The sequence below is a fragment of the Athene noctua genome, chromosome 30, assembly GCF_965140245.1.
Source record: "Athene noctua chromosome 30, bAthNoc1.hap1.1, whole genome shotgun sequence".
Lineage (NCBI taxonomy): Eukaryota > Metazoa > Chordata > Aves > Strigiformes > Strigidae > Athene > Athene noctua.
The window spans coordinates 2,688,511-2,713,084 of NC_134066.1; the positions used below are offsets into that span (position 1 = coordinate 2,688,511).

General features: G+C 71.8%; 4 protein-coding genes across 4 annotated transcripts; 2 read left to right on the forward strand and 2 right to left on the reverse strand.

Annotated features, from left to right (window-relative positions):
• Window positions 1-184: 184 nt before the first annotated feature.
• TUBA1B (tubulin alpha 1b) lies at window positions 185-3,882 on the reverse strand. The gene is made up of 4 exons (XM_074929718.1): window positions 3,773-3,882; window positions 2,273-2,495; window positions 2,033-2,181; window positions 185-1,370 (listed from the first exon to the last, which is right to left on the reverse strand). Exons 1-4 carry the CDS (start codon window positions 3,773-3,775, stop codon window positions 390-392), a joined length of 1,356 nt encoding a protein of 451 aa, XP_074785819.1. The 5' UTR covers window positions 3,776-3,882; the 3' UTR covers window positions 185-389.
• A 2,551-nt stretch (window positions 3,883-6,433) lies between these two features.
• Window positions 6,434-10,383, reverse strand: TUBA1A (tubulin alpha 1a). The gene is made up of 4 exons (XM_074929719.1): window positions 10,259-10,383; window positions 8,743-8,965; window positions 8,503-8,651; window positions 6,434-7,597 (listed from the first exon to the last, which is right to left on the reverse strand). The coding sequence occupies exons 1-4, from the start codon at window positions 10,259-10,261 to the stop codon at window positions 6,617-6,619; spliced, it is 1,356 nt and encodes a 451-aa protein (XP_074785820.1). The 5' UTR covers window positions 10,262-10,383; the 3' UTR covers window positions 6,434-6,616.
• A 5,329-nt stretch (window positions 10,384-15,712) lies between these two features.
• LOC141971996 (tubulin alpha-1C chain) lies at window positions 15,713-17,921 on the forward strand. Its single transcript, XM_074929720.1, has 3 exons — window positions 15,713-15,956; window positions 16,048-16,196; window positions 16,947-17,921. The coding sequence occupies exons 1-3, from the start codon at window positions 15,836-15,838 to the stop codon at window positions 17,919-17,921; spliced, it is 1,245 nt and encodes a 414-aa protein (XP_074785821.1). The 5' UTR covers window positions 15,713-15,835.
• Window positions 17,922-19,071: 1,150 nt separating this feature from the next.
• PRPH (peripherin) lies at window positions 19,072-22,895 on the forward strand. Its single transcript, XM_074929424.1, has 9 exons — window positions 19,072-19,430; window positions 20,181-20,241; window positions 20,489-20,584; window positions 20,664-20,825; window positions 20,890-21,015; window positions 21,903-22,123; window positions 22,369-22,418; window positions 22,567-22,637; window positions 22,739-22,895. The coding sequence occupies exons 1-9, from the start codon at window positions 19,072-19,074 to the stop codon at window positions 22,784-22,786; spliced, it is 1,194 nt and encodes a 397-aa protein (XP_074785525.1). The 3' UTR covers window positions 22,787-22,895.
• The last annotated feature ends 1,679 nt before the right edge of the window (window positions 22,896-24,574 follow it).

Here is a 24,574-nt window from a genome sequence, read left to right on the forward strand (position 1 = left end):
CAGAGCCCCCCGGCGCAGCCCCCACCCCTAGAGAGCACTCCTGGAGGGGCTGGGGGGCTTCACCCCCCCCCAGGGAGCAGGAGCGCTGCCATCCCGGCGGCATGGCCGGGCACAGACAATAGGGACAGTCTGTTCCCACGGCCGGCGCTGACGCAGAGGGTTTGTGTCCGACGCAAGCGGCAGCTTCTCTTAAAGCCTTTTTATTCACAGACATGGTACAGACACACGGAAAACCGACATGAATCACATCGGAGGGGGGAGCCCAGCCGGGGCAGCGCGTCCCCCCCAGCCGGGCCCAAGGGGCTCAACCCCACCCAGTGCACGAGAAAGCCGAAGTGTTTGAAGCGGACATTTTGTGGACATGCTACAGCGACAGAAGGAACCGGCGCTCAGTATTCCTCCCCCTCCTCCTCGCCCTCCCCTTCCACCGAATCCACCCCCACCTCCTCGTAATCCTTCTCCAGGGCGGCCATGTCCTCCCGCGCCTCCGAGAACTCCCCCTCCTCCATGCCCTCCCCCACGTACCAGTGCACGAACGCCCTCTTGGCGTACATCAGGTCAAACTTGTGGTCCAGGCGGGCCCAGGCCTCGGCGATGGCCGTGGTGTTGCTCAGCATGCACACGGCGCGCTGCACCTTGGCCAGGTCCCCCCCGGGCACCACCGTGGGCGGCTGGTAGTTGATGCCCACCTTGAAACCAGTGGGGCACCAGTCCACGAACTGGATGCTGCGCTTGGTCTTGATGGTGGCGATGGCGGCGTTGACATCCTTGGGCACCACGTCCCCGCGGTACAGCAGGCAGCACGCCATGTACTTGCCGTGCCGCGGGTCGCACTTCACCATCTGGTTGGCCGGCTCGAAGCAGGCGTTGGTGATCTCGGCCACCGAGAGCTGCTCGTGATAAGCCTTCTCGGCCGAGATGACGGGGGCGTAGGTGGCCAGCGGGAAGTGGATGCGGGGGTACGGCACCAGGTTGGTCTGGAACTCCGTCAGGTCGACGTTGAGGGCCCCGTCGAAGCGCAGCGAGGCCGTGATGGAGGACACGATCTGGCTGATGAGGCGGTTGAGGTTGGTGTAGGTCGGCCGCTCGATGTCCAGGTTGCGGCGGCAGATGTCGTAGATGGCCTCGTTGTCCACCATGAAGGCGCAGTCGGAGTGCTCCAGGGTGGTGTGGGTGGTGAGGATGGAGTTGTAGGGCTCCACCACGGCCGTGGAGACCTGCGGCGCCGGGTAGATGGAGAACTCCAGCTTGGACTTCTTGCCGTAGTCGACGGAGAGGCGCTCCATGAGCAGGGAGGTGAAGCCGGAGCCGGTGCCCCCCCCGAAGCTGTGGAAGACCAGGAAGCCCTGCAGCCCCGTGCACTGGTCAGCCTGGGAAGAAGGAAGAGGAGAGGAGCCCGGTCTGTCAGTCCTTCTGCACTCCAGCTGCTCCGAGCCCCCCAGGAAGGGCCAATCTTCACCCCCGCACCTCAGGCCTCTGCGGACTCGTCCTGGGGGCGCGGGCGGGGGCAGGCAGCTGCCCGAGCGCCCCAGCTCCGCGCCCGGCCGCGGCGCCCCGGGCATCGGCCCGACGGGCCCTGGGGAACGGGGCCCCATGCCCCCCGGGGTGGGGGACACTCGGCTCCTGCCAGCCACGGGATTTGGCCCCGGCAGCGCCTGCGCCCAGCGTGACCCAGGCGTTCTGCGCTGGGGAGGGGGAACCCACGGGCGCTGCCCCCGCACGAGTTCAGCGCTCAGAGCTGCTGCTCATAAGCAGCTGGTAAAGAAGGATCAGAGCCGGGGCCCGAGAGAAACCTCGCATGACCCCGAGAGGATAAAACAGAGGTTTTCCCAAGGGCAGGAACGAGCCCGGCTGCCCCCAGGCACGCTCAGCCCTCAGGGGGCACGTCCTGGGCGTGCAGGGGGCTGAGGACGGGGCTGACCCTGCTCCCCGCAGGGCGCCCCAAACCTTAAAACACACCCGGGCAGCAGCACCCAGCACCCACCGGAGGGTTCCCCTTTCCCCACCGCCCCCCCCCGGGGTTTGTACCCACCAGCTTGCGGATGCGGTCGAGGACCAGGTCGATGATCTCCTTCCCGATGGTGTAGTGCCCGCGGGCGTAGTTGTTGGCCGCATCCTCCTTGCCCGTGATCAGCTGCTCGGGGTGGAAGAGCTGCCGGTACGTCCCCGTGCGCACCTCGTCTGCGGGGGGGGCACAGAGAGAGAGAGACGGGCGCCCCGTCAGCACCCCCCAAGCCCCCCAGCGGCGCCCCGCAGCCCTCCCCGCGCTCACCGATCACCGTGGGCTCCAGGTCCACGAAGACGGCCCGCGGCACGTGCTTGCCGGCCCCCGTCTCGCTGAAGAAGGTGTTGAAGGAGTCGTCCCCCCCGCCGATGGTCTTGTCGCTGGGCATCTGCCCGTCGGGCTGGATGCCGTGCTCCAGGCAGTACAGCTCCCAGCACGCGTTGCCGATCTGCACGCCCGCTTGGCCCACGTGGATGGAGATGCACTCGCGCTGCGGGGACAGGACACGCGCCCGCGTCACCCCGCGCTGCCCCCTCGGGGTCCCCGGGGGGGGTGTGGGGGTGTGTGTCCCCCCCCGACACACGGGTCGTGCCCCGGCTCAGCCCATCGGGGCCACGGAGCAGCGCAGGGGCAGCCCCTGGGGTGAGGGGGGGGGTGTGTGTGGTTTTGGGGGGACACATGACGCGTATTTGGGGACATCCCGGAGCCACCGTTTGGCACCACCGTGTGTGCCCCCCCCCTCCCCGCCCCAACCCTCCGCCCGCTCCCAAATGGCGCCCGGGAGGACATTTTGCAGCCCAGGGCGAGGCTGCGCTGCAGGAGGAGGAAGAGGAGGAGGAGGAGGAAGCGCACGACGGGAGCGCACCCGCCGACCCAAAACCACCGGGGAGGGGCCATGGCGTCACCCCCACCCCCCCCTTCCCGCGGGGAGTGGGGGGGTCCCCTCTTTCCCTCTCCCCCCCTCCCCGCCCAGCACATTCCCGGCCGCTCCCTGCTCCGCGCCACCTGCTCCCGCGCATTCCTGGGGGGGGGGGGGGGGGGGCAGTGTTTTTTTTTTTTTTGGGGGGGGGGGCTCCCCCAGAAGCCGTGGAGCGGGATTAGCCCCGTGGGGCCGGACTCGGGTGGGCGCCAGGAGCGCGGATGGACCGGGGGGGGGGTGGGGGGGATGCAGGGACCGTCTATCCTCGCCCCGGGGGGGGTGCGTGAGGTTTTTGGGGGGGCAGGGCTGGATTTGGGGTGAATTGGTGACGATGGGATAAGGGGGGGGGAATGGCGCTGTATCACCCCCCCCTCCCCGCGTCTTCCCGCGCGCGGGAACCGTAACGGTCGCGGCTGGGCGCCAAAGGCGGGAGCCCCGCCCCCGCCGAAGGGGACCCCGGCACCACGTGCTGCCCCCCCCAGGCCACTGTGACCCCCCCCAGGCCACTGTGAACACCCCCCCCCTCCCCAGGGGGGCTCCTCCCAGCAAGGGCGGTACCCCCAACCCCATACTCTGCCCCCCCCACTTCACCCCCCCAGCTCCTTCTGCCCCCCCCGATCTGCCCCTCCCTTTACCCCCCCCAGCCCTCGCTCTGCCATATCCCCCCCCATCTCTATATTTACGTGTGTGTCCCCCCCCCAGGGCTCTACACCCCCTCAGCCTCTCCCCCTCCCCTTCCACCCATTCCCCCCCAAATCCCCGACGCCCCCCTCAGCCCCAGCTTCCCTCCCGCCGGGCCCCCCCCGCCCAGCAGCCCCCCCCATCCATTTTACGCCCCCCCCCTTTACCATGGCTGCGGCGCGGTTACTCGTCCCGACAAGCAAAGAATCGACGCAAGTACCAGGCTGCAGCCGCCCCCCGGCACCCCCCTATATACCGGCCCGGGGGGCGGGACGTGCGCCCCCGCCCCGCCTCCCTATTGGCCGCGGCGCCCGCCCATCCGTGCTTTCTCCGCCGCGGATTGGCTGGGACGTGTGGCGCGCCCCGCCTCCTCCCCCCCTCCCCGTCGGGCGGGCGCTGCGGAGCTTTGCCCCCCCCCCCCCCCTCAGGGCTTGCGACGGGACCCCCCCAGCAAGGGGAGGGCGTGGGGGGGGGCCGGGGGACCTGACACCCCCCCCCGGCGGTGCTCACTCCCCCCCCCATCGCGTTTGCGGCGGAGAGGGGGGGCACAGCCGCTCCCGCCGCCCCCCCTCCGCTCCCCCCCCCCCCCCCCCCCCCGCCCGGTGCGGCTCCGCTGCAGAGGAAAACTGCGACATGGCGGGGGGGGGGGCGGCGGCACGTGCTGCCGCGCCCGGCGCCCCCCGACATCCCCCCCCCCCCCCCCGCGTCCTGAGGCCGTTAATCGGCTTCTCCGGTCCGACACCCCCCCCCCCCGCCCCCCACGCCGCGCCCCCGGCCCATCTGCACCGCCCCCCCCCCCCCCGCCCCATCTGCACCCTGGGGGCCCCTCCCAGCCCATCTGCAGCCTGGGGAGCCCCCCCTCAGCACCCCCCAAGGCCATCTGCACCCCACGGGACCCCCCCGCCGCAGTCGCGATGGGGGGGAGCACCGCACTGGACCTATTTTAGGAGGGGGGGGCACACACACAGACCCAGCTGCATCTGCCCGGGGTGGGGGGGGACACAGACCCGGCTCCCTGCAGGGAGCTTTGTCTCAACCACCTCCCCATTTCCCTGGGGGATCCCCCCCCCTCAAGACAGGCGGCCCCCCCGGCCCCCCCCACTCCCTCTCGCCCCCCCGTGATGCCCATAAAATGGGGGATGTGCAGGGGTCCCGCTGTGCCCCCCAGGACGCAGCTCCCTGCCCGGCTGCGGGGTGCCCGGAGTTTTTGGGGTGCGGGGGGGGACGACCCGAAGGAGGGTTTGGGGGGGGGCAGCCCCAGCCCCCATCTAATCCCCGGAGCTATTTGCTCCCAATAATCCCCCCCCCGCCCCGCCGGGGCTTTGCGCAGAACCCAGCGGCCATTTCGGCAGCCGCCATGCGCCGGCCGGGGGGTGTCCGTGTCCGTGTGTGTCCCCCCCAGTCCCCACAGCCGGGTCACCCCCCCAGCCTCGGCCACCCCGGGGGGGTGCGTGGGGCCGGTGTTGGGTGGAGCAGCCCCCGCCGCAGCCCCCCCGCAGCCGCACTGCAGCGGGTGACGTGGCTCCCCGCCATTTGCCTCGCCCGCTTGCCGCATGGCGGCCCCGGCGCCTTCGCTCCCCCCCCACACCGCAAAGAGCTTTTTCTTCCCCCCCCCTCCATCAAACACCGAGCTCCTGGGGGCCCCCCCCTCAGTGTGGGGGTCCCGGGGGATGCTTGGGGCCCGCTCGATGCCAGCGTGGCCACAGAAGAGCCACCCGCAGCCCCCACTCATCGGGGAGACGGGGATTGGGATGCTGTTGCCCTAAAGGGGGGGTCCCAGCCTCCCCCCCCCATCAAACACCAAGCTCCTGCCCCCCCCCCTCAGTGTGGGGGTCCCCGGTTATGCTTGGGGCCAGCTCAATGCAAACGTGGCCACGGAAGAGCCGCCCGCAGCCCCCGCTCGCTCATCGGGGCGAGGGGGATTTGGGTGCCACGGCTCTAAGGGGGGGTCCCAGGCCCCCCCCCCCCCCCGCCACAGCGTGCCCGGCCCCTCGCTGCAGCACCCGCTCGAGTTTCACTCCGCGTTCAACTTCCCCTTCATTATTTATCCCTGAGCAGAGCCCTGAGGCAGCAGCGAGGGGGGGGGACAGGGGGGCCTGGCTGCCCCCATAAACAGAGCTGGGGGGCTGGGGGGGGCTGCTGCCTCATTTCTTCCTTCCTCCCCCCCACCAGGGACTGGGGCTGCTGGGACCAGCACAGCCAGGGCTGCTCCTCCCTGCAGGAGGGAACAGAGGGACCTCAGGACACCCCACAGACTTGGGGGGGCAAAATGGGGGGAGCCCCCCCTCTGCCTAGGATGAAGCGGCCGTTCCCAGCCCCTGGGGGATTGATGCTCTGCAGCCCCCCCACCCCGTGCTCCCTGGCAGGGACACTCCCCCCCTCCCCTCAACCAGGACCCCCTGAGACAATGCAGCCCCTCCCCTGCACAGCAGAGACCCCCCCCAGGCTTCTGCCAACCTGAGGGGGGGGTCAGAGATCCCCAGCCCCCCCAGGAGAGGTGAAACGACCCCCTTGTGTGTACTCGGGGGCTTCTGGCCCTAAGAATAATAAATACAAATCCCCCCCTCACCCCCCCAGGGCCTACTAAGGGCCGTGGCGCAGTGTGGGGGGACACACACGGGGTGGGGGGCACTTGTGCACCCCAGCAGGGTGGGGAGAGGAGCAGTTTGGGGAGCAGAGGCCTGGGGCAGGCTGTGGGGCTCAGCACAACCCTGGGCAGACACTTGGGGAGCAGGGGGGGGACCCCAAGGCTGAGGAGGGGCTGGGGGGGCAGCGTCTGACCCCGCGCAGGGACGTGGCGCGCGCAGTGAAGACGCCGGAGGCGGGTGGTAAGACAGGGAATGCTTTTTTATTCAGACCCACGGGAGAGGACGGGTGGGCCCGTGACAGACTTTTCCACTGAAGCACAAACCATGGAACAGGACAGACCGCGGCGCACACACTGCTACTGCCCCCCCGGGGGGGCGTCAACTAGGTTATGTTCCCTGTAAGAGCAGCACCCTCGTGAGAGTTTAGTATTCCTCCCCCTCCTCCTCGCCCTCCCCTTCCACCGAATCCACCCCCACCTCCTCGTAATCCTTCTCCAGGGCGGCCATGTCCTCCCGCGCCTCCGAGAACTCCCCCTCCTCCATGCCCTCCCCCACGTACCAGTGCACGAACGCCCTCTTGGCGTACATCAGGTCAAACTTGTGGTCCAGGCGGGCCCAGGCCTCGGCGATGGCCGTGGTGTTGCTCAGCATGCACACGGCGCGCTGCACCTTGGCCAGGTCCCCCCCGGGCACCACCGTGGGCGGCTGGTAGTTGATGCCCACCTTGAAACCAGTAGGGCACCAGTCCACGAACTGGATGGTGCGCTTGGTCTTGATGGTGGCGATGGCGGCGTTGACATCCTTGGGCACCACGTCCCCGCGGTACAGCAGGCAGCACGCCATGTACTTGCCGTGCCGCGGGTCGCACTTCACCATCTGGTTGGCCGGCTCGAAGCAGGCGTTGGTGATCTCGGCCACCGAGAGCTGCTCGTGATAAGCCTTCTCGGCCGAGATGACGGGGGCGTAGGTGGCCAGCGGGAAGTGGATGCGGGGGTACGGCACCAGGTTGGTCTGGAACTCCGTCAGGTCGACGTTGAGGGCCCCGTCGAAGCGCAGCGAGGCCGTGATGGAGGACACGATCTGGCCTATCAACCTGTTGAGGTTGGTGTAGGTCGGCCGCTCGATGTCCAGGTTGCGGCGGCAGATGTCGTAGATGGCCTCGTTGTCCACCATGAAGGCGCAGTCGGAGTGCTCCAGGGTGGTGTGGGTGGTGAGGATGGAGTTGTAGGGCTCCACCACGGCCGTGGAGACCTGCGGCGCCGGGTAGATGGAGAACTCCAGCTTGGACTTCTTGCCGTAGTCGACGGAGAGGCGCTCCATGAGCAGGGAGGTGAAGCCGGAGCCGGTGCCCCCCCCGAAGCTGTGGAAGACCAGGAAGCCCTGCAGCCCCGTGCACTGGTCAGCCTGGCAAGGAGAGACAAGGGGGGGCATGTTTAGTCCAGGCAGCAGAAGTCGCTCCTTCCTCTCTGTGGCCTCACGAGGACACTTGGGGGATTTCCAGCAGCAGAGCAGGAGCTGCTGGGACGGGTGACAGGGTGGCCCCGACCCACCTCTCGGGCGCTGACTCAAGGGTGAGTCCCCCCAGGGTGGGAGAGGGGCCGGGGGCACCTCACGGGGAGGCCGGGTGCCACCGTTTCAACAGATTTATCGGCACAAATTTGGGGCCAGGAATTGCTGTCGGGGAGCGGAACAAAGCACCGGCCTCAGCGCGGGCGGTTGGCGCCGCCAGCGCCTGCGCCGTGTCCCCGGGGCCACCCAGCCCTCGGGCCACCCGGCCCCAGCCGCGCGCAGCTGGACTCGGCCGCGGCCGGAGCCAAGCGGGAACAAAGAGGGAATTGCGGAGCTCAGCACCGTCAGCACCCGGGGCCGCGGCGCCGCTCCAACCCCCCCGCTGCGCCGCGGCCGCTGCCGCCCAATGGCAGCCGCTGCAGAACAGGATTAACATTAATTAATATATTACATCTAAACCCGGCCCGGCTAGTCCCGAGGGGAGGGCGAGACAGACCCGAGTCTTTGTCCTCAGCTCGACACCCACACCAACCCCCCCCCAGCCCTACCAGGGCTTCCCTCCCTCCTCCCCAGGGCCGCGCCTGGCACCCGCAGGGACCCACCGTGCCTGGGGGCTCCGGGGACAGCCCAGACCTGTCCCCCCCCTCCCCGGGGCGGCAGGTCCCGCCTGGGGCAGCCCCACCTTGTCCCAAAGTGCTGATGGGGCGAGGAGGAGCTGCCGATCCCCCCCCAGGGACACCCTTTGTCCCCAGCCACCTCCTGGGGATGGACCCCCCCGCCCCCCCGGGGTTTGTACCCACCAGCTTGCGGATGCGGTCGAGGACCAGGTCGATGATCTCCTTCCCGATGGTGTAGTGCCCGCGGGCGTAGTTGTTGGCCGCATCCTCCTTGCCCGTGATCAGCTGCTCGGGGTGGAAGAGCTGCCGGTACGTCCCCGTGCGCACCTCGTCTGCGGGGGGGGCACAGAGAGAGAGAGACGGGCGCCCCGTCAGCACCCCCCAAGCCCCCCAGCGGCGCCCCGCAGCCCTCCCCGCGCTCACCGATCACCGTGGGCTCCAGGTCCACGAAGACGGCCCGCGGCACGTGCTTGCCGGCCCCCGTCTCGCTGAAGAAGGTGTTGAAGGAGTCGTCCCCCCCGCCGATGGTCTTGTCGCTGGGCATCTGCCCGTCGGGCTGGATGCCGTGCTCCAGGCAGTACAGCTCCCAGCACGCGTTGCCGATCTGCACGCCCGCTTGGCCCACGTGGATGGAGATGCACTCGCGCTGCGGGGACAGGACACGCGCCCGCGTCACCCCGCGCTGCCCCCTCGGGGTCCCCGGGTCCCCCCCGCACCCCCCACCCCGCTGGTTGGGTGTCCGTCCCCCCCCCCAGCAGCTGGGAAGGGCCCGCGGCCAAGGGCTGGATGCGGCCGCTTCAATCCCGGGGGCCTGATCCTGCGCAGACGCGCCCCATTGTTCTGGCTTCAGGGGCGCGGCGTGCTCGGTTCTGGGGGTCTCATCCTGCCCCCCCCGAGGGAGCTGCGATCCCATCGCGGGATGGGCTCAGCACCGGGGGCTCATCGCGCCCCGAGGGACACGCACCCGGGGTCAGACAAAGAGCCCCGGGGGCCTGATCCTGCCCTGCCCGCCCCGTTGAGACCCACCAACACCCGCTTGGGGGGGGGCGCTCAGCACCGGGGGCTCATCCTGCCCGCTGGGGTCCCCCCCGAACCAGCGCCACACCCAGTGCGGTACCGGGGGGGTGGGGAAGGGCCTCATCCTGCCCCACTTTGTCCTCGGGTGTGGGACACGGTGCTCAGCACCGGGGGGGCCCCATCCTGCCCCGTGAAACCGTGGCTACGCCCGGTGTGGGGCGAGGGCTCAGCACCGGGGAGGGGGGGGTGTCTGTCTTGCCCGTTTTAACGGGAGCCACGCCCGGTGCGGGACAGCGGCTCAGCACCGGGAATGAGGGGCCCGATCCTGCCTCGTCAAACCGGAGCCACGCCCAGTACAGGCTCAGGGACGAGCACCGGGGACTCATCCTGCCCGGTTTAACGGGAGCCACGCCCGGTGCGGGCTCGGGGCTCAGTCCCCGGGGGTCCCATCCTGCCCGGTTTAACGGGAGCCACGCCCGGTGCGGGCTCGGTCCCCGGGGGTCCCATCCTGCCCGGTTTAACGGGAGCCACGCCCGGTGCGGGCTCGGTCCCCGGGGGTCCCATCCTGCCCGGTTTAACGGGAGCCACGCCCGGTGCGGGCTCGGGGCTCGGTCGCCGGGGGTCCCATCCTGCCCGGTTTAACGGGAGCCACGCCCGGTGCGGGCTCGGGGCTCGGTCGCCGGGGGTCCCATCCTGCCCGGTTTAACGGGAGCCACGCCCGGTGCGGGCTCGGGGCTCGGTCGCCGGGGGTCCCATCCTGCCCGGTTTAACGGGAGCCACGCCCGGTGCGGGCTCATCCCCGTGGCCGAGGGTGTCATCCCAGGCTGGGGGGAGAGACGGGACGGAGGATAACGGCGGTACCACGGGGATGAGGACCGGGAACACCGGCGGGAGCGGCCCCCCCTCCCCGCGCCCCCCTCACCATGGCGGCGGTCGGTCCGGGGCGGTCTCACAGCCCGACGCTGAGGCGGTCGATGTAAGAGGCGCGGCGGAGCGCGGGGCTCGGCGCGGGGCTTTATAGGGCCCGGCGGGGCGGGGCGGGCGGCGGGGCCGGGGGCGGCGGCGGCGGCGGCCATTGGCGCGGGGCGGGGATGAGGTAATGGCCCCCCCGGAGCCGCAGACAAAGGCCGGGCGGCTCAGGGAGGCGGCGGCGGCGGGGGGGGGGGGAACGGGACACCGGGGGCTGCGGCGGCCACGGCCCGGCCCCGCCGCTGGTTCCCTCCCGCCGCCGTCTGGGCCCCGGGCATGTCCTTGTCGCCGTCCCCGGTTCTTGGCCAAGCCACCAGCCACGCCCTGGTCCCCATGCCCCGTTGTCACTCTGTCGCGTCCCCCGTCGTCCCCCCCCCCCCCGCTGTCTGGCCGCTGCCCTGGTTCCCGGTTATGTCCCTGTCCCCATGTCCCCATCCTCGGCCACGCCCTGCTCCCCAACCCCGGCCGTGTCCCTGTCCCCAACGCGGGGGACGCTGAGCCCCCATCTGCCCCCCCCCAGCTCCCAGTTCTGCCCCTGTCCCCATCCTCGGCCACGCCCCGGTCCCTGTCCCCGGCCAGGCTGTTGTCCCCGTCCCCAGCCGTGCCCCTGTCCCCATGGCGGGGGTCACTGTCCCCGCGCCGGCCATGCCCCAGTGCCCTGGTTCCCAGCCGCGTCCCGGCCCCTCCAGCGCCTCTTTGTCCCCTCGGGCAGCAAAACCCCCCCGTGGGGCCCAGCCGGGGGCGGGGGGGGACAAAGCGTCTTCTCCCAGGGCAGCTGGGGACAAGCAGGGCCGGGGACAGCGGGGGGCGTGCGGGGGACAAAGCCCCGAGGTGCCCGTTTCGGGGCTGGGGGGCCCGGACCGAGCGGCAGCTGCTCTGTGGCAGCTGGTGGTTGGGGCCGGGCTGGGACGTGGGGCCACGAGTCCCCGGCCCCCTCCCTCTGCCCTGCGGCCCCCCCCAGACCCCCGGCCCCGTGGCCATGGGGGGGGGTCCCTGTCCCGTTTGTCCCTGCAAAACCCACAGCGGCTGCAGGGGGGGCGGCTCTGGGGGTGACCCCACGCTGCACGCGGGCGCAGGGCTGGCCCCAGCTGCCAGGGTGCCCCCCCCCAAGCTGAGAAATCACATTTTTTTCTCTGCATTTCCCGCATTATCCAGATTTCTGGGCAGCTCCAGGTTCCCACGTCCCCTCCGCCAGCCCCCCCGCTGCGGCAGCACCCCCCCCACCCGGCGCTTTTGGGGTGCTGCCGGAGTAGAGGGGGGGGGGGGGGGCTCGGCTCCCCCCGGGCCGCGGGGCTGCAGACAAAGAGGGGCCGGGATCTGGGCATCGCCCACCGGAACAAAGGACCCGGCGGCCCCGGCTGCGCCGAGCCGAGGAGAACGGGGAGATCGGGGCTGGTCCCGGGGGTAAAGGGGTGTTTTGGGGGGGCCCTGGCCCCAAAACCTCCCCCCCCCGCCGCCTCGACCCCACAGTGGGTCCGTCCCCGCGTGCGAAACGCCTCCTGCTTTTGTCTCCCCACGGTCCTGACCCCCCCAGCACCCATGTGGGGCCTGGCGGGGTGTCCCCAGGGTGTCCCCCAGGGCCTGGGGGCTCACAGCAGGCCCCCCCCCCCCCCAGGGACCTTTTCCCAGGCGGGGGGGGGGGTGTGTGTCCCTGCCCATCCCATCCCTCTGAGCCGTGGGCAGGGGGTGCCCTGTGGGGAGGGGGGGTGGCTCAGCCCCCCCTTCCCAGGCGATGTGGGGTGTAGGGCGGGGGGCTTTGTGTTCTGGGGTGTCCCCCCCCCGCCCCTTCCCGCCTCGTTAGGTATGGACGGCCACTCGTCCCCCCGCCCGCTGCCAGGCAATGGGCTGCGGTGCGGGGTTGCTAGGAGACGGGTTGCTAGGAGACAGCCTGGGACCCCCCCTCACATTCCCCTTCCCAAACATCCACCCCGGGGCCTGAGCCTTGAGGGGGGGGTGGGGGTGTGTGCAGGGAGATGGGGGGGGCACACAGGCCCCGGGGGGGGGTACACAGGCCCCCCCAGTCCCCACTGCACCCCGCCATGGGGGTCACCAGCCCTGGCCCCCCCACGCGATGTCCAGTCTCAGTGTGTGTGCCAGTGGGGAGGGGGGGTGTCTGATCAGCTGCCAGCCCCCCCCCCCCGGCCCTTTCCCAGCCGCCTGGTCTGTGTTGACTGTTTGTAGCAACGCGGCGGTTCCTGGTGACGGTTGCTGCCCCCCTGTCCCCCCCCCCGCCCAGGCACCACCGAGCAGAACAGGCCGTTGGCCCCCCCGGGCCGCGCAGAGCCCCCAGCCCTGCCCATGGCTGCCCCCCCTCATCGTTTGGACATCTTGGGGGGCTCCGAGAGCTGATGGCTCCACTCCCCCCCCCCCCCCCCCTCCCCTCAGCCTGATTTCCCGGCTCCCGGCCCGAGTTTTCCAACCCCCCCCATCTCCCCCCCCCCCCCCCAGTTTGGGCCCTTTCTGGGGGGTCCCTCACCGGTGACCTCGCCCCCCCCACAACCGGGGGACACCCGTCCCCAGGGATCGGGGGGTCCCAGCCCCATTGGGGGCTGCTGCGGCTCTCGGGGAGGGGGGGTGACATCCCGAGGCACCGCCGAGGGGGGGTGACATCCCGGGGCACCGCCGAGGGGGGGTGACATCCCGGCTGCTGCTATTTTTAACCTGTTTTCCCGCAGAACGCGGCGTGCGAGCGCCCGCTCTGTCCGTCTGTCCGTCCCCTGCCACCACCGAGGCGACGGGTTCATTGAAACGGAGAGACGGGGCGGCGCGGGGGGGGGCGGGGGGGGCTGCTCCTCGCCGGGGTGCTGGGTGAGACCCCGGTGCAGCGGGGGGGGGGGGGACACCGAATGGGCCTCGCTGCCCCCCAGCCGGCTCAGGGTGGGACTGGGGGGGCTGGAGGGGCTCAGTGGAGGTGGTGACACCCAGCCCTGCCCGACCCCACGGCCCCCCCCTCTCCAAAGAGCAGGGGGAGGGCCCCCCCCCCATCCCCGATGCTGGCGGGGGGGTGTCACCGTGTGTCCCCGCAGCCCCGGTGCCCCCCCCCGCTCCCTCCGGGCATTGCAGGAGCCCCAACAAAAGGGAGGTTCAGCGCCAGGGAGGGGGGACACGCGGGGGGGGGACACGGGAGGCAGGAGAGGGCGCGGGGGGGGGGGAGCAGCCGTGGGGGTGCGGGGGGGCTGCGGCCGTGCTGGCCGTGGGGAGGGGGCTGCAGCAGCGCTGGCGCGGGGCGGCTCCGCAATGCGGCAAAACCTGCGAGAAAGGAGCGGGGCGGCGGCGGGGGGGGGCGAGGAGGGAGAGACCCCCCTGCCGGGGTGCACCCCCCGCCCCCCCGCCCTAAGCACCTCCTGCCCCCAGCACGGCCCCGGAACTGGGGTGGTGGGGGCTTGGGGGGGTCAAGGAGCTCGAGGGGGGCGTGTCAGGGGATGCCAGCACCGAGGGTGTGCCCGGGGAGGGGGGGGACATCGGGGTGTCTCCAGGGAGGGGGTCGGGGTCAACGGGGGTGCCCAGGGAGGGGGGGGGGGATACAATGGGGTGTCCATGGAGGGGGGGACACACGCTCGGGGTGCCCAGGCGCCCCCGGCCCAGCTGCTGCGCACAGTTCAGCACTGGGGGGGGCACAGGGACCCCAGGACTGCGGGGGGGGGACACACATAGGGACCCGCTGCTCTCGGCCGTGCCGGGAACCGCCCCAGGGCAAGAGGGGGGGGGCCCGTCGCCGTGGCTGATCCCCCGGGGACATCCTGGTGTCCCCCCCCTCAGCGCAGACCAGCCCCGCATGGGGACAGGGCGCCTTTGCCGGGGGGGGGCACACCAAGGGGGTGACCCTCCCTGCAGGGTGGGGCTCGAAGCCCAGCGCGGGGGGGTCCAGGGCTGCCCGTGTCCCCAAGCCCCTCGCTGGCCCTGGGAACGTCACCCCAGGGCAGGGGGGGGGGCCCAGGGCAGGACACGGGGTGACCCCCCCCCGCCCGGTCCGTCCTGCCCCGCGGGAACCGCCCCGGGGAGGGGGGGGGACACACAACGGGCGCGGTGGGTGCCCGTGGGGGGGGGACGGGGCGGGGACCCCCCGGACCCCCGTGGCCCCCACCCCGCGCTCCCGGGGCAGAGCCGGGCCGAGGGGTGCAGGGACCCCTCCTGCCCCCCCCAGCCCTCCACGCCACTCAAATCCGCCCCGCCCATCGCCCCGCCCATCGCCCCGCCCATATCCCCGCCCATCGCCCCGCCACATTCTTCTCTGATGACATCACCGCCGACTTTCGAACCGGCCAATCGGAAGCGAGGCGGGGCGGAGGGGGCGTGACCGTCACCGCGGGGCGTGGCCTCTGCCGTCGCGTCAACCGGATGGGCGGGGAGAAAGGTGATGCCCCGCCCATGTCGCTCCGCCCATCGCGAGAGGCTCCGCCCCCCGGGGTATATCACCGGGGGGGCCGCGCCGGGCGCCCCCCGCCTCCCTCCTCGGCAGCTCCGTAACGGTTCGGGCAGTGAGCGGCCATGGTGAGCCCCCCCCCGGGGGGCGTGGGGACCCCCCTGGGGGGCTGTGGGACCCCCCCGCGGGGTGCGGGGGGTACGGGGGGATGTTGGGGGTCCCCCCGTGTCCAGGACGGCACGTGGGGCTGCCAGTCGCGGGGGGGGGGGGGGGGGGGGGAGATGCGGGGCCCTCTGTGCCCCCCTGTAGCGGGGGGGGCCCGGAGCCGTGGTTCCCACGCGCGTCCTGGACATGTCCCCGTGGGTGTCACACCCCCCCCGGCCGCCCCTGGGGCTCCCCGAGCCGGGAGGGGACCCTGCCCCGAGGGGGGGTGTGGGGGGGTCCCCAGGGACCGGGACCACGCGTAGGAGCGAGTCACGGCGGTGTGGGGCGATGGGGGGGGGCCGCGGTGGGGAGACTCCTCCCGGGGCCCCGGAGTTCGCTCCTGTCCCGGGTGGAACCGGCTGGCGGCTGGGGGGGGCTCTGCCGGCCTGGCACCCACCCCCATGGGTCAGGGCTGGTGTGGGGCCGCGGTCGTGTGGAGAAAAGGTGGGGGGGTGTCCCCTTTCCGGGGGGGGGGGGGGTCCTGGGGTGCCCCCTGAGCTGGATGTGTGTGTGTGGGGGGGGGAGTTGTCCCTGTCCCAGCACAGGGCTTGTGTGGTGGGGGCTGGGAGGAACCCTGGGGAACCCCAACGCTGGGGCAGTGCTGGGGGGGGTGAACGGCTCCAAGTGTCAGGGTGGGGGCTGCCCCCCCCAGCTGAGCCTGACCCCCCCCCCCGTGATCCCACAGTGCGGGGCGGGGGGGGGGGGTACCCGGGGGCTGCCCCTGCGCTGCTCCGTGGCCCCGATGGGCTGAGCCGGGGCACGACCCGTGTGTCGGGGGGGGACACACACCCCCCCACACCCCCCCCGGGGACCCCGAGGGGGCAGCGCGGGGTGACGCGGGCGCGTGTCCTGTCCCCGCAGCGCGAGTGCATCTCCATCCACGTGGGCCAAGCGGGCGTGCAGATCGGCAACGCGTGCTGGGAGCTGTACTGCCTGGAGCACGGCATCCAGCCCGACGGGCAGATGCCCAGCGACAAGACCATCGGCGGGGGGGACGACTCCTTCAACACCTTCTTCAGCGAGACGGGGGCCGGCAAGCACGTGCCGCGGGCCGTCTTCGTGGACCTGGAGCCCACGGTGATCGGTGAGCGCGGGGAGGGCTGCGGGGCGCCGCTGGGGGGCTTGGGGGGTGCTGACGGGGCGCCCGTCTCTCTCTCTCTGTGCCCCCCCCGCAGACGAGGTGCGCACGGGGACGTACCGGCAGCTCTTCCACCCCGAGCAGCTGATCACGGGCAAGGAGGATGCGGCCAACAACTACGCCCGCGGGCACTACACCATCGGGAAGGAGATCATCGACCTGGTCCTCGACCGCATCCGCAAGCTGGTGGGTACAAACCCCGGGGGGGCGGGGGGGTCCATCCCCAGGAGGTGGCTGGGGACAAAGGGTGTCCCTGGGGGGGGATCGGCAGCTCCTCCTCGCCCCATCAGCACTTTGGGACAAGGTGGGGCTGCCCCAGGCGGGACCTGCCGCCCCGGGGAGGGGGGGGACAGGTCTGGGCTGTCCCCGGAGCCCCCAGGCACGGTGGGTCCCTGCGGGTGCCAGGCGCGGCCCTGGGGAGGAGGGAGGGAAGCCCCACGCCTGGGGCAGTGGGGGCTGTGCGGCCCAGGCTTGGGTGCTGGTGCAGCACTGGTTTGACTGGTGCGGCCGCCCTGAGCTCTTTGAACCTCCGGTTCCCACGCCGGGGCTGGCGCCGGGGCTGGCCGGACCTGCCGCGCCGCCGGCTCCGCTCGGGGAGCTCCTGGCACATCAAAGGCTGAGCTGGTTGCCCACGGGCCAGCGTGGGCCGGGCGGCTCCTGCTGCACCCAGGCTGGAGAGGGCAAAGGTGCGAGGCCGTGGCTGACCCGCCCCGGACCCCGCCGGGGTCCCGTTCGGTCGGGCCGATGCCCGGGGCGCCGCGGCCGGGCGCGGAGCTGGGGCGCTCGGGCAGCTGCCTGCCCCCGCCCGCGCCCTCAGGACGAGTCCGCAGAGGCCTGAGGTGTGGGGGTGAAGATTGGCCCTTCCTGGGGGGCTCGGAGCAGCTGGAGTGCAGAAGGACTGACAGACCGGGCTCCTCTCCTCTTCCTTCCTCCCAGGCTGACCAGTGCACGGGGCTGCAGGGCTTCCTGGTCTTCCACAGCTTCGGGGGGGGCACCGGCTCCGGCTTCACCTCCCTGCTCATGGAGCGCCTCTCCGTCGACTACGGCAAGAAGTCCAAGCTGGAGTTCTCCATCTACCCGGCGCCGCAGGTCTCCACGGCCGTGGTGGAGCCCTACAACTCCATCCTCACCACCCACACCACCCTGGAGCACTCCGACTGCGCCTTCATGGTGGACAACGAGGCCATCTACGACATCTGCCGCCGCAACCTGGACATCGAGCGGCCGACCTACACCAACCTCAACCGCCTCATCAGCCAGATCGTGTCCTCCATCACGGCCTCGCTGCGCTTCGACGGGGCCCTCAACGTCGACCTGACGGAGTTCCAGACCAACCTGGTGCCGTACCCCCGCATCCACTTCCCGCTGGCCACCTACGCCCCCGTCATCTCGGCCGAGAAGGCTTATCACGAGCAGCTGACGGTGGCCGAGATCACCAACGCCTGCTTCGAGCCGGCCAACCAGATGGTGAAGTGCGACCCGCGGCACGGCAAGTACATGGCGTGCTGCCTGCTGTACCGCGGGGACGTGGTGCCCAAGGATGTCAACGCCGCCATCGCCACCATCAAGACCAAGCGCACCATCCAGTTCGTGGACTGGTGCCCTACTGGTTTCAAGGTGGGCATCAACTACCAGCCGCCCACGGTGGTGCCCGGGGGGGACCTGGCCAAGGTGCAGCGCGCCGTGTGCATGCTGAGCAACACCACGGCCATCGCCGAGGCCTGGGCCCGCCTGGACCACAAGTTTGACCTGATGTACGCCAAGAGGGCGTTCGTGCACTGGTACGTGGGGGAGGGCATGGAGGAGGGGGAGTTCTCGGAGGCGCGGGAGGACATGGCCGCCCTGGAGAAGGATTACGAGGAGGTGGGGGCCGACAGCGTGGAGGGCGAGGAGGAGGGGGAGGAATATTAGTGTCTTGTCTTGGGCCGGTGCCACTGTGGTTGCTTTTCATTAAAATGGTTCTTTCCCCTTGTGTCTTGTTTATTGGCCTGCGCCGACCTGGGGGGATGCCCTGCGGGCTGGGGGGGTCCTGGCTGAGCTAAGGGGGCCCCCTCCCCAGCGCACTGGGGTCTCTGTGGGATGGGGGGGCCCTTGGCTGTGTCCTGTGCCCTGCCCAGGAGCAGTGGGGGGGGTCATGTCCCCGTCCTTACTGTCCCCAGGGATCTCTGTCATGGTGGGGGGGGGCTGGGGCCCCCCAGTGCTCTCATGCACCCCCGCCCTGGGTGTGGGGGCAGGATCGGGCCCCTGGCGGGTGTCTGCGCTGCTCCGCAGAGCTGGGGGGGGGGGGGGGGGGGTCCTGGGTGGGAGGGACACACACATCCCCCCCACCCCCCCTGCAGCTCCTGGGCCCTTCCCGTAAGTGCTGCCCTCGCTGCCCGGAAGGGGGGGGGTTCAGGGAGGGGGGGGCAGAGCCCGTTGTCCGGTGCTGCCCCCACCCGTGGCAGCTCCAGCAGCGCTGAGTCACGGCTGCCCCCACAAAATGGGGAGGGGGACACGATGCCCCCCCCCCCCCCGGGTGCTGGGATGGGCAGGATGGGACCCAGCTGAGCCGGGGCCTCTGCCAAGCCCTGCAGCCCCCAGCCCCTCTCTGCCCCCCCCCCCCCCAACCTTTCCTCATGCGATTTGTGGGGGTCCCTGCACGCCCCCACCTGCGTCCTGGCAGGGGGAGACCCGGGGCTGCCCACCCCTCTGCCCGCGGGGGGGGGGTCTGTGCCCCCCAGCTCCTCTCCCCCCCCCCCTTCCGGTTCTACGGGACTCCTCTGCCTGCACCCCCGAGGGGGGGCCCTGCAGCCCCCACCCTGCATCTCTTGGGGGGTCCCCGGCCCCCCCCCCCCCGAGGGGAAATTCCTGCAGCCCCATTTCCCGCATCCCGCGGGGGCCCCCGGCCACTCCCAGCCCCCCGGACGGGACACCCGCACCCCCCGGTCCTTCCCCCCCCCCACCCCCGGGGCCGGGAGACCCCTCCCCTCGCTCCCGCACCTCCGGGTCCCCCCGGTGGGGCGGAGCCGCCGCCCGCTATAAACAGCCGGTACCGGCCGCCTTCACCCTTCCCGGCGCTGCCATGAGCCGCGGCGGCCGCGTCCCCCCCCCGCGCCGCGCCCTCGGGGCGCCGCCGCCCCTCACCGCGGCTCCGGGGCGGCTGGCGGCGGCGGCGGCGGCGCGGGGAGCGGAGCGGGAGGAGCTGGCGGCTTTGAACGATCGCTTCGCCGCTTTCCTGGAGCGGGTGCGGGCGTTGGAACGGCAAAACGGGGCCCTCCGAGCCGCCCTGGGCCGCGCCGCCGCCGCGCCCCGCGCCACCGGGCTGGTGCAGGGCGAGCTGCGGGGGCTGCGGGACCGGCTGCACAGCCTGGGCCGGGACCGGGACCGGCTCCAGGCCGAGCGGGACGGGCTGGCCGCCGACCTGGTGGCCCTGCGGCAGCGGTGGGTGGGCGGCGGGGCCGGGGGAGGCACCGGGGAGAGGGATGCGCCGGGATGGGGGATGCACCGGGATGGGGACCGGGGGAGGCACCGGGATGGGGGATGCACCGGGATGGGGGATGCACCGGGATGGGGGATGCACCGGGATGGGGACCGGGGGAGGCACCGGGATGGGGGATGCACCGGGATGGGGACCGGGGGATGTACCGGGATGGGGACCGGGGGAAGCACCGGAGAGGGACCGGCCGCGTATTGGAAAGGGACCGGGGGATGCCCCGGGTGTGCTGGGGAGGGAGCGGGAGTGTACGGGTGTGGGGGGGCACTGGGAGGGGCTGGGAAGGGACCCAGGGTGGGGACTGGGAGGGACTGGGAGAAGAGGGCTCTGCGGAAGGGCGGGGCACTGGGAGGGGCATGGCGGGCTGGGGGCACCGGGAGTGGACTGGGATGAGCACGGGCGGGGGAACTGGGGCCGGGGCAGGGCTGGAGCCCCCCCCGGGGGGGGAGCGTGTTGCAGGGAGGGGCCCTGGGGGGCTGCAGTGGGGTCATGGCTCGGGTGGGGTCCCCCAGGATCTGGGGGTCCTGCGGGAGGGGCCGGCTGCGCAGGGACAGGGACACCCCAGGCCCTCGGGGGCTGCGGGGGGGGTGTGTGGTGGCTCAGTCTGGGGGGGGGGGGGCTCCTCTTCCTGCTCCATCCCCGTGTGCCTGCACTGAAGGGGGGGCTGCACCCTGTCCCCCCCCTCCTGCTGTCCCCAGGCTGGAGGACGAGACGCAGAAGCGGGAGGATGCGGAGAGGAACCTGGTGCTGTTCCGCAAGGTGAGGGGCTGGGGGGGGGGCTGTGTGTGTGTGTCCCCCCTCCCCGTGCAGCGCCCACCCCCCCGTGCAGCACACACCAACGATGCCCCCCCCCCCGCCCCGCGCTCAGCCCCCGGCCCGGCTGCACACGCGTGCGAAATCCCACAGACCCGGCGCTCCCCGTCCCGCAGCACCCCGGGAGGGGCCCTGGGGGGGTCCCTGTCCCCCCCCCCGCTGCCCCGCAGCTCAGCCCGTCCCGTCCCCGCAGGACGTGGACAACGCCACCCTGTCCCGCCTGGAGCTGGAGCGCAGGGTCGAGCTGCTGATGGACGAGATCGGCTTCCTCAAGAAGCTGCATGAGGAGGTGGGGGGCCGGGGTTGGGTGGTGGGGGGGGCAGCGGGGGGGACACACACGCACCGTGACGCCTCGTGTCCCCCCGCAGGAGCTGCGGGACCTGGAGGGCAGCGCCCCGAGCCCCGCGGTGCCGGCGGAGGGGGGGGTCTGCAAACCGGAGCTGACGGCCGCGCTGCGGGAGATCCGCTCCCAGTACGAGAGCATCGCCGTGAAGAACCTGCAGGAGGCCGAGGAGTGGTACAAATCCAAGGTACCCGAGCTGGGGGGGGGCCGGGGGGGTGCCCCCGCAGCTCTGACTTCGCCGCCCCCCGCAGTTCGCCGACCTGTCGGACGCGGCCAACCGCAACCACGAGGCGCTGCGGGCGGCCCGGCAGGAGATGAACGAGTCGCGGCGGCAGATCCAGAGCCTGACCTGCGAGGCGGACGGGCTGAGGGGCATGGTGAGAGCTGGGGGGTGCCGGCGCCGAGCGCCCCCCGCCCAGGTGCCCCTCTCCCAGTTTGTTTGCCCCCATTCCAGTTTGTTTGCCCCCATTCCCAGTTTGTTTGCCCCCATTCCCAGTTTGTTTCCCCTTCTCTCCCAGTTTGTTTCCCCTTCTCTCCCAGTTTGTTTGCCCCCATTCCCAGTTTGTTTGCCCCCATTCCAGTTTGTTTGCCCTTCTCTCCCAGTTTGTTTGCCCTTCTCTCCCAGTTTGTTTGCCCTTCTCTCCCAGTTTGTTTGCCCTTCTCTCCCAGTTTGTTTGCCCCCATTCCAGTTTGTTTCCCTTTCTCTCCCAGTTTGTTTGTCCCCATTCCCAGTTTGTTTGTCCCCATTCCCAGTTTGTTTGTCCCCATTCCATTTGTTTCCCCTTCTCTCCCAGTTTGTTTCCCCTTCTCTCCCAGTTTGTTTCCCCTTCTCTCCCAGTTTGTTTCCCCTTCTCTCCCAGTTTGTTTGCCCCCATTCCCAGTTTGTTTGCCCCCATTCCCAGTTTGTTTGCCCCCATTCCAGTTTGTTTCCCCTTCTCTCCCAGTTTGTTTCCCCTTCTCTCCCAGTTTGTTTCCCCTTCTCTCCCAGTTCCCCCCATCCCGCTTCCCCTCCCTTGGTTTTCCCACCTTGGTCCCTCCCATCCCAGTCTTCCCATCCTGATTTCCCTTAATCCCAGTTCCCCCCATTCTGGTTCCCCCCATTCCTGAGCCCCCATCCCCAGTTCCACCCCCCCAGTCCCCACATTCCATCTCCCCCCCCCCCCCAAAGTAACCCCCTCCCCATCTCCCCCCATCTGGGACCACGGGAGGGGGTGACTGGGGGGGGGTGACCGGAGGGGGTGACCCCCCCCCCCCCCCCCCGCAGAACGAGGCGCTGCAGCGGCAGATGCGGGAGATGGAGGCGGAGTTCGGGGAGGAGGCGGGCGGGTACCGGGCCGCGGCGGCGCGGCTGGAGCGGGAGCTGCAGCACCTCGGGGAGGAGCTGGGGCGGCACCTCCGCGAGTACCAGGAGCTGCTCGGCGTCAAGACGGGCCTGGACATCGAGATCGCCACGTACCGCAAGCTGCTGGAGGGCGAGGAGAGCCGGTGAGGCTGCGGGGGGAGAGGAGGGGGGGGTCCCGGGGGGGTCCCGTCCCCCCCCCACCGCGCTGGGGCTTCGCGGATCTTAGGGGAACCCGCGGGAGGTTCTCGCTGCCCGGGTCAAAGCCAAGGCCGGGGGCGCGGGTGAATCCTGCGGGTCCCCGAGTCGGTGCTGTGGGAGGGTCAAGGGACCCCCCCCAGAGCGCCCCCCCCTTCACCCCACTCTTTCCTCCCGCCCCCCCCCTCCCCAGGATCACCGTCCCCCTGCACCCCGCCAGCTCCTTCAGCATGAGAAGCTCAGGTGAGGGGGGGGCCGGGGGTCTCTCTTGGGGCAGAGTCCCCACGGGGGTGCAGGAGGGTCCTTGTGACCGTGCCCGGGGTGGCCCCGCACCCCAGGGCGGGGTGTGGGGGGGGGCGCGGGGGGGGCTGACGGCCTCTCTGTGCCCCAGAGCCGGAGCCGGCGGAGCCCCCGGCGCCGAGGCTGGTTCTCATCAAAACCATCGAGACGCGGGACGGGCAGGTGAGGGGGGGTCGGTGTGTGTGTCCCTGCTTTGGGGGGGGGGGTGTGGGGTGTGCGCACCCCCACCTCGGCGCTGACCCCCCCCTTTTCTCCCCCCACAGCAGGTGGTGACGGAGTCGCACAAGGAGCGAGCGGAGCCGGGGAAGTGACGCCTGGTGGCGGCGGGGGGGGGCGGCGCTGCTGGACCCCGCTGCCGGGCTGGGGAGCAGAAAATGGGGCCGGCTGCCCCCCCCCCCCATCCCTACTGCCCCCCCCATCCCCGCTGCCACCGCTGTGGTGCTGTGGCACAGCCCGGTGCCTTGTGTCCCCCCCCCCGGGTATTTATTGCTATTTATTGCCTTATTTCTTTTTCACCCCGCCAGGCCAGCAGCTGGATTTCAAGTTCATTGAATCTCTCCCGCGCTGTCCCGGGGGGGGCCCCGGCTGCCCCCGGGGTTTATTTAAGGGCTCCGGTGGGTCCCTGTTGCTGCCCCCCCCCCCTCCTCTTTTGGCCCCGGCTGCCCCCAGCCCTGGGGGGGTGGGACGGGGGTCCAGGGCCTGGCTGGGGGGGGGTAGGGGGGCTCTGGGGGCTGCCCCCCCCCCCGCTGTCCCCATCCTGCTTGAGCGGGGAATAAAGGCTGCGGCGAGGACGGGGCCGAGTCACTCGTGGGGGGGCTGCAGGGCTGGGGGGGGCAGTGCCGGGGGGCGTCAGGCCCTGGGGACCCCTCGGGGGGCGGGGGGGGCACCCACCGGGCGCGGGCAGCTCGGGGTGCAGGCCGCCGCCACGGCGCGGGGGCCGCCGCGATCCCACAATCCCCCACAGCGCGGCGCTCTACCTGCCCCGTCTCCTCTATGACCAATCGCTTCCCTCCCCGCAGCTGATAGGCTGATCGCAGCCAATCGCTGACAGGCTCAGCCCCGTGACGGCGCCGAGCCAATCCCCGGCGGGCGCGTGCCGGCGCTGCCGCCGCTCATTGGCCAGCGCTGCCCCGCGGGGGGCGGGACATGGGCGGCGGCGGTGTTTTATAAACCGACGGGGCGGCCGCCGCTGCTCCCCGCGGAACCTCCGGGCTCCGCCGCTCCCGCTGCCGGAGGGGCCGCGGGGTGGGGGCGGGCGCGGGGCCCGCAGGTGGGGGCTCGAGTGATGCCGCAGCCCCCCCCGGTTCTCCCTGACACCCCCCTCGCCGTTAACGGGCCCCTCTGTCTCCGCCACCGCCGGGATGTCACACCCGGAGCCCCCCCCCGGTGTCGTAGTGGCCCCCCCTGGAACAGGGACACCCCCTCCCCAAACTGTGCCCCCCCCTTGTCTCCCCAGAGCCAGGCCCCGGGGCACCCACCTCAGCCCCCCCCAGCCAGGGGGGCGCGGAGCGATCTGGGGGGGGCACAGGGCACCGAGGGGTGTGTCCCCCCCCGTGTCCCCCCCCTGCAGCCGGCCCTGAGGCCGCTGTCCCCGAGGGTGCGGCCGTGGGGGCTGCGGGGGCACTTCTGGGCCCCCTGACCCCCCCCCCCAAGGGCCCCCCACCTGCCCTGAGTCTGGGGTGTCCCCCCCCCCCAGGAGGAAAGTGGGTGCAAAACTTTTGGGGGGACGAAGGCCAGGAGGACCCCGAGGTGGCAGCGCTGGGGACCCCGCCGTGCTGGGGGGGGGTGTCTCGGGGCTGGAGGTGACCCTGGGGCTGCGGGGGGGGGGTGTGGTGTCGGGGGGGGACCCTGGGAATGGGGGGGGGGGTATTTGGGGACAGGGGTGTTTCTCTGGAGGTTGGGGACACCACGGGGGGGGTGTGACACGGGGGGGGTGACCCTGCGGAGGTGGGATCCCACCCCCCACGCCTCCCGCAGCCCCCCCCGGGGGCAGCCGGGACCGGGAGCCCCCCCGGGGGGACCGGGGCGGGGACGCGCCCACGGACACTGCGCCGGGAATAAAACAGTTGCTGCTGCATCTGGTTGTGGGGTCCTTGGGG